Below are 15,551 nucleotides of genomic sequence, written 5' to 3'. Positions count from 1 at the left end.
GAGAAACAGCTAATAAAAATACGACATTCACCTTCATTAAAAATCAAAGAACTATAAATCAGAGTCCCTTTCTTAGCCAATGAAATTGAGAATCATTAAACAGATTAGTAACTACAAGTGTTGGCAAGGATGTAAAAAGAGACAGGCACTTTCCCACTATCTTCATAAAAACATATGTTCCTTTCCAAAAGGTCACTTAGATTAGTCTACCTAAATTCAAAATGTACAGAATCGCCACTCCTGCCATTCCGAATTTAATAATTCATCTGCTAGAAGTTTTCACATAAGCGTATAAGGATATGCATACAGAGATATTTCTTTATTGCAGCATTATTTATAACAGCAAAAAAATATGCAAAGAACCTAAAATTTCTGTTAATAAACAACTGAATAAATACAATACATTATGGTAGACCCAAACAATAGAAAACACTGATTATTTTGAGATTAGGTAAATCCATCACCAGTGTGTTTCCTCTTAAAGCCTTCAGCCCCCATGTACGCAGTCTACTCTGAGGCTATCATGCCGTATGTCCAAACTATCCCATGCATACATACAGACCACAGGCAGAGGTCCCTCCATGGGAGCAGGATGCCTGGCCAGAAGGATGCCTGGCCAGTGGAGCAGATGCCCCACTCCATGCTGCTGCAACTCCAGCCACCATCTGACTGCAACCACATGACAGACCCTGAGCCGCACCTGCCCGGCCAAGGTTTTTCCAAATTCCTGATTTATCAAATACCATAAGAGGGTTTTGAATCTGCACAACTGATGACCAGATGCTGGACAGGGATGAATTTATCAATCAAGTTGGTAGTACCAACCAGTATGCCTCTCTGACCATAGGAGAGGACACACGTCTCCCAGATTTTGTGCCTAAATCATTCCCGAGGTAAAAATGATCAATGAAGCAATGGAAGAGTTGACTCTGCTTAAATACACAAATGGCCAGCTTCATTCAGGGTAATGACCTGGTTCCTCAGCACTTCACTGGACGAAGGGAAATGCCTGAAAAATACTCCACACAGTGATACGGGGATGTGAGTGATGTGATGAGTACTTTACTCCCTTTGTTAGATGCACAGAGAATTTAGGCGCATTTATGCAAGTCCACTTCTAACTTTCAAGTGGAAAAGTAGACTGGGTTATACTCACTAGTTTATAGTATTAAGAATATTAGTAAATGTTGAGGGGGAAAAAATAGGACAAGATGAGCCTGAAAGTCTGAATCGTCTTGTAGTACCAGAAAGTAAAGGAAGTGTGACACAAACACACACACACACAGAGTGATGGGGGTGTGTCAAAGAGACACAGGCCCCAACTCCCAATGGCCAAAGCTGGAACAATTTGAGCAAAAGTACAAATAACATATTTTTGGATATAAAGCATAAAATAAATATCAATGAGTTCAAATTGATATAAATAAATGACTGTATAAATAAGAACAGACCAATCTCCAGTACAGAATTCTGCATAAATTTATGTGGATGAACCACCTTCAAAGTAGAACATACTCTACCCTGTAAGTGTGGGCTGGGGTTTCAAAGAGTACAGGATGGACAAGTACAAAAAAAGACTATCTCTACAGCGAAGAACGCTGAAAAACACTAGCTCAGTGGTCTGCCTCCCCGAAGTGAACGTTCCCACTCTACTCGTGAGAAAACCGTCGGACAAACCGCAATTGCAGGACATTCCACAAAATACATGACTAGCACTCCTCAAAACTGTCAGAGGCATCAAAAACAAGGAAGTCTGAGAAACACGGCCACGAGGAAGCTACAGAGATGAGACAACGAAACGTAACGTGGTGCTCCTGGATGGGATACGGGAAGAGCAAACAGAAAAGGACATCAGGGAAAAACTAAGGAGATGCAAATAGAGCAAGGACTCTAGTCAAAAAGGCTATACCCATATTGGTTCTTTAGCTGTGACAAATGCACCAGACTGATGCAAGCGGTTAATCATCCGGGCTCTGGCTGCACCACCTTCTCCCTTTGCCCCTCCTGCCCTCCAGGGCTGCCTCATTGCCACACTATCCAATCTGGCTTTCAGTCCAGTCCTCCCAACACCTTTCCAACTTGTTTCTTATACTAAATTCTCTTAATTAAATTACCAGGTATGGCCTTTTTGTGATTGGACCCTGGTGAATAGAGCAAGTGATCTCTCTCTCTCTCCCTCTCTCTCTCCCTCCCTCTCTCTCTCTCTCTCTCTCTGTCACACACACACACACACACACACACACACACACACACACACAGGCATAATCTAAAGGCATAATCTAAACTAAAATGAATATGGGCAAAGAACTTTCCATTTTGAAGATTCATTTGTTTTTCATTCTCAATCTCCTAGATACAAAAATATATATTTTTAATTAGATCTTGCTTCAGTTGGATTTCAAGAAAAAAAAATGTCTGCCAAAAGAATCCTGAAAATGGTGTTTCTTTTGAAGCTACGATCAAGTCAGATAGGAGTCATTAAATAAAAGTACTCGTAAATGATTTTAGGACAAAAAAAATTTAAGTCCGTTAAGCTCATGAGACAGAAAAAAGAGGGAAAAGCAGCTCCTTTATGGTATAAGACATACCCTCAGGCTGCGGACAAAACAGATGGACTAAAAGGTAAGGAACTATGGATTTTATCCAACGTACACTGTTTTTCTTGCCTAGGCAGGTATCTTGCCTTCACAGATGGTAGATCAGAGATAAAACACAAAAGGTGGAGACAGGACATTGTGCTCAGTTAGGTTTATGTGATTTGTTCCTGTGTTTTTTCCAAAATAAATTTTGGAACATAATGATCAGAAGAGTACCTTACATTTATTCTTGAAAGATGGGCCCGGAGGGAAATAAACAGCAAAAAAAAAAAAAAAAAAAACTATCCAGAGGATTCCTGGTAATTCTCCCCAAGGACAGAAAACGGGATAACAGGGAGATAACAAACGACCACTTATTTTCAGTAGAGACACAGTAGTTACTCGGTCACAATTACAGTGGAGACTTAAAGACAGAACTTAAAAATTATAAGGGAATACAAGGGCTTATAATTTAGGAGGGAACATAATTTTAGAAATGTGTCACCTTTTAATGTGTATATTTAGGCTTAAGTCAACTTCATTACACTCATTCATTTGGGAAAAAAAAATCTTAAAATTACATTTGTATGAACAATCACAAAATTAAGCCTTTTGAGCAATTTATTTTGTTCTAACAAATGTTTCTTGAACAAAGAACATCTGTTCCATATACATTTTCATTATTACTTGCTAGAAGAACTATAAAAGTAAAAACAAAACAAACAAACAAACAAAAACCTAACAACAAAACCTGTAATATTACAACCCTCAAGTCCTAACACAGAAGTTTTTAAGACGCTACTGTGATATTTGCCTGAATTGCCCCCTTTGGTAGCTTCACCGCTGGGCACTTGAAAAGTGGCTGATGTGACTGAAAACCTGAGTTCCTTTTTATTTCATAGGACTTTAGTTGATATAAATTTTAACTTAAAAAGCTACATGCGGAACTTACATCTAGCAGGAAAAGAGTTTGAAGTTATGAAACGGCCAAGTAAAAAGAGAGTAAAAGCAAACTTTCCTCAGCTGCCATCCTTTTTAATTTGTTCCTCCCGTTGAAACTAAAATGGTCTTTCCAAAACGTAAATCAGATTTTGTCATTAAGAATGAAAATAGAAACAAAAACAGACAGGAAAACACTTCAGTGATTTCCAATTGCTCTTAAAAAGCAAAATCTGTCCAATAGTCTGTCTGCAAGGCCCAGCCTGGACCTGGCCCCAGACCCCCTTTCCAGCCTCATCACCCATCACACACCTGTGCACACCACCTATCCTGGTCTCCTTCCAATTCGGGAATGGACACTACTCCTGGCTATCCCAGGGCCTGTGTACAGCAGAATCCTCTTGGCTCACCGGTCACTTCCCCCAGGACACCTTCGACCTCTGTGACTAGGTCCCCTCCCCCTCAGGACTCTCCCTCAAGGCCCCCCTAGCTTCTAGACAGCACATATCACTGCGTCAACATGAGACAGTCTTGTAGGATTCTTTGATAACTCTCTGGTCCTGTGGGGGTGGACCATGCGAACAGGGAGGAAGTCTTTCCCTTCCCCTAGCCTCCATTTAGCCCCCAGCTTCTTACACAAGATTGCTCACACAGTAGGAACTCTAAATATTTGTTTAGTAAGTTATCAACCTCAGCAATAACAATAAACCCTAATCTAGCATCTATACTGTCTCAGGTACTTTACTCATTAGTGTACATATGTTAATTCATTTAACCCTTAAAACAAACCTCTGAGGTAGCTAGCTACTGTTATTATCCCCATTTTACAGATAAGGAAACTGGGGCACAGAGAAGTTAAAGGACTTGCCCAAGGGCACACAGTACTTACTGGAAAGACAGGTTTCAATCCCAGCAGTCTGGCCCTTAACCACTAAGCTCCATGACCTCTCTATGATGAAGTAGCAACTGAGACCTTCAGGGACAGGGGATATTGAGACAAAGAGCAGCTAACGAATGTTTCCCGTGACAGGGGAAGCTGAGTTGGATCCCAGGGAGTATCTGGCCTCAGGTAAGAAATAGGGAGGTAAAAGAAAAAAAAAAATCATTCCTGGGGTAGAAAACAGAAATCATCAACACAAAGTGTATTTGGAAAACAGTACAAATCTGAGCTGACGATAATAGAAGGTATGTTTCAGCAGAGCTGGGACACCGGGGGGCAGGCATCTTGAGACCCTGTCTGACTCTCTCAACTGGCCCAGTAGCATAAGAACAGAAGTTGAAAATGATCTGAGTCTTCGAACATCTGAATCCAAATTAGGCATATAACGTACACATGTCCCATCTTACAGAAGGGACACAGAGTCCCCCTAACAGGTGGGTCCCAGACCGGACTTACCAGCCATCACGCGTGCTCCCTCTTACATCGTACAACTTTGCCAATCACAGGAGAAAAAGTGCTTCACATCGAGTTTGACAAAGAGTCAACTCCATAAAGGCATGTATAAATTCGCCAAACACCTCCAGAGCTCTTACCATGCACAAAGGTCTACTTTAAGTGCTTGACAAATACTGCCTGACCCATGGCCACACATATACATCACAGACCTCCAGGACTGCTGTGACTGGATGAAGCTGAAACGCCCAGTCCCCAAGTGGTAACACTGGTACTCAAGCAGTGAGAAACAGGCAAAAAGAAGGCTGAGTTTAGGGGCACACACTTCCCCTCATGTATTATGTTTAGGAAAACTAACAACTGAACCATAAGAAAGAAGCCTGAGCAGTGGAGGTAAAGTTGAGCAATGAATAAAACAAAAACAAAAACTGTGTTCTAAAACAAATCTGAATGAATGAATGAATGAACGAATAAAACAAAAAATGTGTTCTAAAAAAATTTGTTTTGATTACTGGGGACTAAGGTATGAGTAGAGATGCCTCCAAAGTTTACCCCATGAACTAGTAAAATAAAAGTCTTGAAATCCTATTCTTGAAAGGCTGAAAAACTGTCTAGCTGACAAAAACTGACAAAACTGACAAAATCTCGTGGTAAAATACAAATGAAAAGAAATGGAGCAGTATCTGTAAGGTGATCTCATTTTTGTTAGAAAAGGAAGTGAAATGCACACATGGAAAAATCCTGAGGTTAAAAAAAAAAAAAGATTAATAGCAGATAAAAAGAACGCAATCTTTATTTTCTTACACTTTTTCACATTTTCTGAACTTTACATTACCTGTAATATGTAGTATTTTTATAACAAGGGGAAAATTATAAGCTCTCTATACAAAGACTTTAGACCTAGAAGAAAGCCACCTACTCCAAACCCCTTGTATCATGGTCAAAGAAACTGAAAGTCAGAGAAGCAGAGCAAATGTTCAAAGGTCACACAGCAACTACTTCCTATAACTCCAAGTGTCAGGCTCTTTACATGACCCCTGTCTCTTAAAACTTGCTTGAGTCATCCCAGAAAAATCAATGTCCCCTTTTCCTTTAAAAGTTTCCAGACCTGGGATGCCTGAGTGGCTCAGTCAGTTAGGCGTCCGACTCTTGACTGCAGCTCAGGTCATGATCTCACGGTTTGAGTTTGAGCCCTGCATTTGGCTCTGTGCTAACAGCATGGAGCCTGCTTGGGATTCTCCGTCACCCTCTTTCTCCACCCTTCCCCCACAACCTCTCTCTCTCTCTCTCAAAATAAGTAAACATTTTTTTTTTTTACCAAAAAAACACTTTCCAAGAGATGACAAATGTATAAATACTTTTGTATGGCAACATTCCTCACATTTACTTCTTTTGAGCTGATCGGTAAGGTATTTTAGTGTACATGTAGGGTTGTTTTGTACTTATTTCTTTGGTTAATTCAAAGAGAGACAAGAACAACATGGTCTATTCATAATGCTCCTAACCCACACCCTTCCCACCTGAATAGACTCCATTCACCTGTTTCCTAGTTTCCAGGAGATTCTAATCTAAGTGATGCTGGATGGCTCTCTATAGGAAGCCTATGTGTTTGGATGATGAAATATTATGGAATAAACTCTGCACCAAGGACACTTCACCTGACTCAATGCCACCTGAAAATGCCCTGGTCCAAGATTTCTTTGTTTTGGTTTTGTGTCAAGTATATTGTTGATCATTGAGAAGGTACTGGCAGTGGAAAGTCTGAACTGAAGAGTTCTGTTGATGGTGTGATGTAAAAGTGAACCCCGCTGGGTATTCAGATGGATGTTTGAATTGGAAGGAACATCCAAATATTATCAGGTCACAGCAAAGGCAGAAGCTGGCACTGCTGAGAGCAATAAAGAGCAATTAAAGGACAAGCCAGGACAGAGTGAGGAAAAGGCAGTTAAAGTACAAGAAACAAATGAGAGCACAGGTCAGCTCCTGCTACATGGAAACTGCACACGTGATGGGAGGGAAGAGACAGTGTATGTCATGTCCTGTACACTCAACGAGAGCAATGAATGGGCACCTTTAAGCAAGGCGCCTCTGAGGTCCAAGGAAAGAAAGGGGCCAAATGCAACCAGCAGCAGCGCCATTTCAACCCAAGGCCAACACAGTTGAGGTCTTTAAGGAACAGTCAGGATTTGTTTTTTTAATCGTAGCATCATGTATGAGGTCTGTGGAAGAACAAAGGCTAATTAGCAGCCCCAGCTAAAGAAATTCAGGCTGGTGTGCCTTCTCTACCAGTTCATGATCCTTAAGGAGTGCTGCTCCTCAAACTTGAACGTGTAGACCAATCCCTGGGGATCTGCAAAAACAGAGATTCTGGTTTGGAAGGTCTGGGGGCGGGGGGGGGGGGGGGGGGGCCAAAATTCTGCATTTTGTACAGGTGCCAAGGAGGTGAGGCTGAGGTCTGCAGACCACGCCTTGAGTAGCAAGGATGTGAATGTCTCCTGAGTAAGGAAAAATAAAAAATTCAGTCACACTAAAGCTTCTCAATAACCACAAGAAAAATGACCACGTATTCAGGACACAAACTTGAAACAATATTAACGAACGTTCAATACTGTTACATTAAAATCCATTAATCTCTCTTGCCCTTTGAATGAAACTTACACCCATTCCTAGTTTTGTAAATCATACATTGGTCCCTTGGAAAATACTGGTTCACTGAGTTACGTAGTTCTTTCAAATGTTGACACAAGTCATCATACCTTATGGGAAAAAAAAGTCGAACTCCTTACTATCTCCATCAATTTCTTCAGAAAAGTCTTTAAAAGTTGGGAAGCTACCAATCATACAATAACAGGTACAAGTTCCCCCAAATTCTGATTTTTACTGAAAAGACTGGATTTTTACCATAGGCAACAGGTACCTTAATTTGTTTTCCTTGAAGTGACAAGCTAACATTATTCATTTTGAGACAATGTGGGCCAAATACTAAATCCGAATAACCAGTGCGTGTCAGCCATTCTTTCAAATAAAAATGAAAACTGGTGTTCCAGGAAAAAAAAAAAAACAAAAAGCAGCCAGTCCAGCTCACAACTCAATCACAGAGTTTCCCCTCCAGAAAACAAAAGCACTTCAGACGCGGCAGCGCGTACTTCCAATTTCCCACCTATTAAAAAGGTAGGTAGTTTATGGTTGAGCTTTAATAAAATCTGCTTCAAGGACATTTTTACCGCCTCATCCAGTACATTCTTTTAAGTGAAACTGACTTCTTTGTGCTTTAGTCGCAAGTGCAGGGCTACGGGCAGCTGCTGGTGCGACTCATTGCCTTGATCCCTGCTAAGGCGACAGCAGTGGTCCCTGCCACTGCTTTCATGCCCTCAGTGTCAAGGTCAGCACAGTGCAAAGGGCAGGTGACATCTGACTACTGTTGCTAAAATCGTTTGCAATCCATGGCCCCCTGGCCACCCAGGGACCCACCCACTGCAGGTTGAGGGCTGCGGTCTAAACTATGTGGATGTGGGCTCTTGAAACTTTGTTCTACTTGTGTTGTCTTTTGCTTAGAAACATATCTATTCAAAATAAAGGTACTCTGGAGCAACAGAGACTCTATCTGGAAAAATGTCATAATGACGGCTGTATTTTCTTTTGCTGCACAACAGCATCATAAAAAACTACTTGAGTTGCTTTCCATTTCTCTCTCCACGACAGACCGTAGGCCCCAGACGCTTACTAATGTCAAAAAGCGTTTCAAGGGAAAGAAATCAGCTTTAGAAACAAGCTACTTTCTCTGAAATACTTCCTGAAAACCAAGCTAGAATGCTCTTTGAGGATCTCAGACCATGCCTGTGATAGAATGTTTGCCACCTTAAATCTGTGTAAAATCCTATGATATGGGGAGAAAACGATCGATCCACAAATGAGACATGCTTGTGAAAATTTACTCCCTTCTATCATGACTCTATTTTCCTATTCTGGTACATTTAGAAATGTATTAAAAAGGAAACTCAAGGGTGCTCAGTAGGTTAAGCATTCGATTCTTGATTTCAGCTCACGGCTTGAGTTCCCGCCCCATTATCTCCCTCTACACTGACAGTGTAGAGCCTGCTTGGGATTTTCTCTCTCTCTCTCTCTCTCTCTCTCCCTCTCTCTCTCTGCCCCTCTCATGCTCTCTCTCTCCCAAAACAAATAAACTAAAAAAATAAATAAAAAATAAATAAAAAAATAAGGAAACTCAAATTAAGAAGATGAAAATCGTTTTCCTCAAAATTTGTATACATTGGAAGTTCAGAATAACATGTGATTATTGACATCACACTGATAAAAAGGCATATGAATGGGATGCCATTTGCCATTAATACAGAGTAAAAATCTGTAGTTAAAAGTCCTTGCACAGTTTTCTACTTACAGATGGCAGATGACTTTCGCCTATAAATTTAACCTACTCTTCCTAGAAATAGAGTAAATACACCAACTACACCTGAATAACTTAAGGTACATGTCATAATTATGCAAGATTCTTTGGGTCCATTCCTATCTTAGTGCCACTCAAACTGCTGTAACAAAATGTCATAGACTGGGTAATTTAACAGAAATTTCTCACAGTTCTAGAGGCTGGCAAGTCCAAGATCAGGATGCTAGCCAAACTGCTTTCTGGTGAAGACTCTCTTCTTTCTGGCTTCTTTTTTTCACTGTGTCTTCACGGGACCTTTCCTCAGTGTCAGATGGGCATGGGGGAAGGAAGGAAGGGAGGGAGCCGGCTCAGCTCTCCTCTCTCTTCCCCTTCCTGTACAGATACTAATCCCATCATGACAGCCTACCCTCACAACCTCATCTGAGTCTAATCAACTCCCAAAGACCCCACTTCCAAATATCATTATACTGGGGGCTTATGACTTCACCATATGAATGTGGGAAGGACACAGACATTTAGTCCATAACAATTTCAAGTTTTCTGAACCATAACCACTGGGATTGGAGCCCAGCAATCTGTTGTCCTTAACAGTTTTGGGCTGTTTCCTAAGCACTCTGCTGTTTGAGAAACCTGACTGCATGCCTGTGAGCCTCAGTTTCCTAATCTATCAAGTAGGATTAATTGTCACCACACTTTACTGTTTCAGAGTTGCTGACGTGTTGAGGATCTGGGAATATGTTTTCTAAAACTGCAAAGTGCTTTGTGAATGATAAACTTTTACCACCTACATTTCCACCAAATTTTATTCTAACATCTAAAAGTGAGCGAGGATAAAATAAAGATTATTATAGATGTTATCTTAATTCTTATAATTAAACCTCAGATAACTAAAATACTCAGGAAACAGAGTATTGTTCTGTTTAATATTCTAGTTCTAGTTAATATTCTAATATTCAGAGTTCTCTAATATTCAGAGTTCTAGTTAATATTTAGCTGGACATTCTGGTCACTTTAGAAAAGCCCTTTCAAATATATTATTATATTTTCTTTCTGTGGTAAATACATCACTTAGATTTGATTTGATGTCAAAGGATTTTTATTTTGAGTCAGTTTTCTGAATATCAGTTCTTGTTAGGCTTAAAAGAGTAATCTATGCTCTGCCTTGAACTCGTTTGCTAAAAGGTTTCATGGTAGATAAAGGCATGTTTATTTTAACCAAGGTAGTTCTCTAATTCCAAGTTGTATTCCAAAAGCTTATTTGTTCCTAAGTTGTTTGAAACATGAAATGTCTCTCTCCCTACCCCCCCAATTATGAATCATAATTAACTTCTCTAGCTTGTCCAAAAAAGCCCATAAACACAGATGAAATATATTTGCTATGAGTTACAAGTCACACAGATACTTTGCAGTGGAATTTATCAAACTCAAACCGAATATAAAACCATTTTCATTTACCTTTAATATTAGTATCTGAGAAAAAAGCTAGCTGGAGGAAGATGAGAAGATGGTAAGAATTTCTATAAATATTATGAGCCAATGGTCCTCAGTTCTGTATTATACACAATGTATAAGGTCTCTTAACACAGCCACTAGGGATTGTCTTCAGAATCATGATTAGGAAATAATGGGGGTGGGGGACAGCAACACTGAGTGTCCAGAGTTAACTGAACAAGTGGAACAGATGGGAAAAAAGAAAATGTTCAAAGGATGGCTGTGTATCCATGGAGCGAAAATAGGTGAGGTATCAATGGTGACAGAGAGAGACCAGAATATGACTCAAAGCAGAAGAAAGGAAGTAATAGAAAGCAATGCTGGAGAAAACAATACCCCACAAAAGCCACAAAGACTGAATTTGGGATATGATAGCAAAGTCACCAAAACAGAAGAGGCCTTGATACAAGTGAAGGAGACTTTCCTTTGTACCTGCAGGATGACCTACCTTATGCATGTCAGATGGCCATAGTTGGGTCATTTGTACCTGAGAGAATGCCCAGTAATGAGATCCTGATTCTGAATGCAAGTGATCACAGAGGCCTTGTCTGGCCTGTCCTAAGGTTGGCCTTGGCTGGAAACTTGTTCATAGCTCATTCACTGCCTCTTCCATCTCCCAACGCCCTAATGGAATGATATTCCAGTTTTGATCTTATCCCTGAATTTATACCCAAGCGCCCTACCTACTAGTGCATCTATATTTAGATTCCTGAGACTCCTGACCTTCAATTGGTCATGTGGGTCTGTGGATGTATATTCTGTCTTCCCATCTTGCCCTTTGCCAAGGTAAAGTGTCACTTGGTCTAAGCAAAAATGCAGCGCATTCACTCATTCAACCAAAAGCCAACATTGAGTGTAAGGCACCTTCTTAGGTCCAGTAGTAAACACAACCATCTTACTTGGCTCCTAGAAATCTGTGATGCATTTTATCACAACGTGTGAAACAAAAACCATAAGAGGCAAACAGGAGCCTTCTCTGACCTCTAAGATGCTCTGGCCATGTTGAAATATGCGAAACCATGGCTGGCTGGATGTTAAATTTTACAAACCAAAGAATAATGCCAAGTCCAAATCTGATTAAGAGCAGAGAACCACCTCGATTGTTCTCCACATTGTACTTTAGAGATAAGACAATGTGTTGTAAAGAGGGGAGAAAAGCTAACCAAAGTAATAATTTGCATGCCCAAACTTCTGATAAACAAGGGCAACCACGGCCACTTACAAAGAACTCTTTCACTGAAAGGTGAAAGTAGTCCCCCATAACTACCACCCATACATACAGCCCTGTACACATACGCAGGTGTGTGTATTATTCATAAGCACAGCAGAAGGTCACAAACACAAAGTAATGCTGTAGAGGAACTCACTGGAGAATGGAAAAATGTACTGCACTGTGGCTGAAAGTTTTCTGCCCTTGGGGTGCCTCGGCGGCTCAGTCAGTTAAGCATCGCCTCTTGATTTCTGCTCAGGTCATGACCTCATGGTTTGTGAGATTGAGCCCTGTGTCAGGCTCTGTGCAGACAGTGTGGAGCCTGCTTGGGATTCTCTCTCCCTCCTCCTCAATCTCTCTCTGCCCCTCCCCCCTCACAATAAATAATTTTTTTTTTTAAAGAAAGTTTTCTGCCCTTTAAAATACCAGGAACAAGAAGAATTTTTTTTCAAATCTTCAAGTCCGACCTCAGTTGAAGTCAAAATTTCAGTTCAAAATTTAATTTGGAACCAGGGAAAGGCATTCAGTATTTAACATATCTACTGAAGCATATAGAGAATAATACTTGTATTTGCCCTCTTAGTTTTCAGTCTGGCTCAGTGCCTTTCCAGGGCCCAGGGCCAAAAGCCACCAGAGACTGCAATTCTTTCCCTGGGATCAAACACCATACTTAAAGAGAAGGGAGGGTACAGCAGGATCTTTCCTTCTTCACTGCATCATTTAAGCTTAGCTGAAGTATGTTCAGAAAAATGCAAGAGTTGCCACTGGTTATTCTCTGGAAGGCAGCTCTTGTGATTATCCTGCTAGATAAAAACCATGAGGCTGAGGACCATATCAGTGATTGGCCTCTAGTAATCCCAACACCAGATGCAACTAGTCTATTTCCCCAAGTTTATGAAAAGTGTGTTGATGTTTAACTGGAAAAAAGGAACCCATAAGTGCAGCTCCTTTCTAGAAGACATGTTCCAGAACTCTTTGATGTCAACTGTCAAAATCCTTTTGGAGACTTTTCCTTTTGGAAGTGTATCATTTGGGCAAGCTCAGGGAGGAGGGAGTGGGGGGAAAGAAGGGTACTGAACTAGGGAAGAGAAAGAAGAATTGGTAAAAGGTTTCACGTTCATTTTAGTTACTAATTAAGATTTCAAAAATACAGCAATGAGTTTAGGTGTATATTTAATGTCCCACAGTATTTCATTGAAAGTCATGAGGTAAGAGTTCTCTGCCAATTCAATATGTGTTACAGCAAAAGACCCCGCCTAATGGGATAAGTGACATTCATGATTGTACTACTTATGGAAGACCTAAGACATTTCCATGTCCAATCCCTAGAGGTGCACCATCAGAGCACAATGGAATGCTGTTTAGCTGATTGACGTGTCACAGACTGAAATGCGTGTTTCAAAAATAGGACTTTGCTTATACCTATTATGGATCTATAAGTAAATGAGTAGGAAAGATTTAAAAACTGAATATAGCAATTGGCAATTTAGCAACCTTTCAGGACTACAGGCATTTAGAAATGATTTCACATTAGACTTATGCACAGATTCAATGTACAATTATTGGATAACCTGTAGTGGGCTAAACACGTGAAAATAGTGACACTAAATCATTTAAGTGATCATGTTCTAGAAACAAAAGTCTCACATTAACAGAAAGAAAAAAGGTGACTCAATAGATAAAACCTAGGTTCTCATCAATAACACGTGTTCTAGACTCAAACAGTGATATATGATGCAAAAATATATGTTGAGATACAAACATGTGGTTTGCAACCCTTCCAATCTTAGGCTTAACTTCTAAGTACTAAGCATATGACACCATCTTTTTAGGAATGTTGGTTCCTCAAAGCATTATAACCTCTCCATGAAACCTAAAACATAGCGAAAATGGAAATGCTTATGAAAGGAAAGTAGATTTCATATATCAGAAAAGATATTCTCTACACAGCATTGTTCAATCATAGCAAGTGATAATGTTAGTTCCATATAATACAGTAAAAATTATGGCTCCTTGCAAGTTTCAATTTACTTCCCCACAGACGTTGTTCCCATTGGATCCCCACAATAATTCTATGCAGTGGGCAATGAAGACGATGTCCTCATTGTACCAAATAAGAAACTGAGGTTTGGGAGAGTTATACAAGGCCTTAGCAACTACTAACTAAACCAGGAACCCAGGCTCTGACTCCATCCAGCACTTCCTACCATCCATCTAGAATGAATTCCCACCCCCTCCCCCAACACTTTATAAAAGTGACTGTGGATCTTGCAACTGTCCTAACAAATAGCAGAGGAATAATGGCTACTTTTGTTAGCAACAAAAACCGTGTAACCTACGGTTAAAAGAGTAGACAAAGAATGGTAATCGTTTCTTCACGTTCGCATAACATGAATATTGATGAATTTCTGAACAGCTGCAAGGAAATTCCTGAGCAGAGCCAAAAGAAAAGGTTTTTCCTAAAGTTCCTGACAAAACTTGAAGAGCTCTGTTAAATCTTTTAAAGTGAAATTAGTTAATGCAAAGAAAGTCATCAATACTGCAGTCGCAAAAAAAAAAAAAAAAAAAGTTGGTCCTTCCTAAGACCGACAACTTTCGGGCTGGCGGGCTGGTCATTTTTCCCTTCTAAAAACTTCGTACTCTCATGGGGAGGGGTGGGGGGCGAGGTGGTATCTCCAAAGATCACACTATGAACACTGTGATTTCCTAAGCAGGCCCTTAGAAGCATCGGTGGCACACGTGAACGTGACCTACTCCCCCGGGGGTAAAGAGAAGAACAGTGCGGAGCGCGTGCAGGCGAAGAGGAGCGGCAGAAACGCTGCCTCTCTCCGGGCCCCGGGTGCTGACCGCGCACGGAGCGGAGGAGCCGGGCGCCGCCCTCCCCGCCCTCCCGCGCGCCGGGCCGCGGACCTACCAGCGAGAGCACCTTGTAGGTGTTGGGGTCCTTGGCCGTGCGGGCGTGCGCCGCCTTCTCCAGCGGCTCCTCCCCCAGGTCCATGGGGGCCAGTAAGGACGCGGCCGCCTGCCCTTCCCCGGGTGCCTGGGCCGCGCGGCCGTGGCTCGGGTCGTGGCCGTTCCCCGCCGGGCCCTCCCGGGAACCGCGGCCGCCCTCGCCGCCGCTGCTCCCGCCCCCCGAGCAGCCGCCGCGCTCCATCGTGGCCCCCGGCGCTTCGGCCCCGCCGCCTCGCTGCGCCTTTAATAGGCTCCGCGCCGGCCCCGCCCCGCCCGCCGCCGCGCCCGCCCCTCGCCGCCAGACCCTTGGCGCCGCGCCCGCCGCCCCGCGCTAGAAGTGAGGGGAAAGCAACTCAACGCCCCGGATTATTTGGCTTCCTGTCTGATTTCGGGCACTCTGCGTGTCGGTTATTTTGGGTCCTTTACGTGGGCGCGTCTTTAACTTCCCCCAGAGCTTTCCCCTCGCCGCGCCCCGGGCACCTTCCGAACACTTGCAGCAATCGCCCTGGACTGGAATTGCCGAATGTGGTCTGCAGAGGGCATGAGATCATGGGGCCCCAAAATAGAGCGGGAGGAGGAGAAGGA

The 15,551-nt window shown here is 41.9% G+C and overlaps 1 protein-coding gene across 1 annotated transcript in view; it reads right to left on the bottom strand.

The window, feature by feature from the left end:
- ENPP1 (ectonucleotide pyrophosphatase/phosphodiesterase 1) overlaps positions 1-15,203 on the bottom strand; it is a 71,891-nt gene extending 56,688 nt beyond the window's left edge. Inside the window, exon 1 of the mRNA XM_086707863.1 lies at positions 14,929-15,203. Coding sequence (XP_086563989.1) covers positions 14,929-15,168 — 240 coding nt within the window. The 5' untranslated portion in view covers positions 15,169-15,203. The remainder of the gene's footprint in view (positions 1-14,928) is intronic.
- Positions 15,204-15,551: the final 348 nt, after the last annotated feature.

Source organism: Puma concolor, chromosome B2, assembly GCF_028749965.1.
Source record: "Puma concolor isolate L17-30 chromosome B2, mPumCon1.1.hap2, whole genome shotgun sequence".
In the NCBI taxonomy this organism is placed as follows: domain Eukaryota; kingdom Metazoa; phylum Chordata; class Mammalia; order Carnivora; family Felidae; genus Puma; species Puma concolor.
This window is presented reverse-complemented; position numbering and strand designations above follow the sequence as displayed.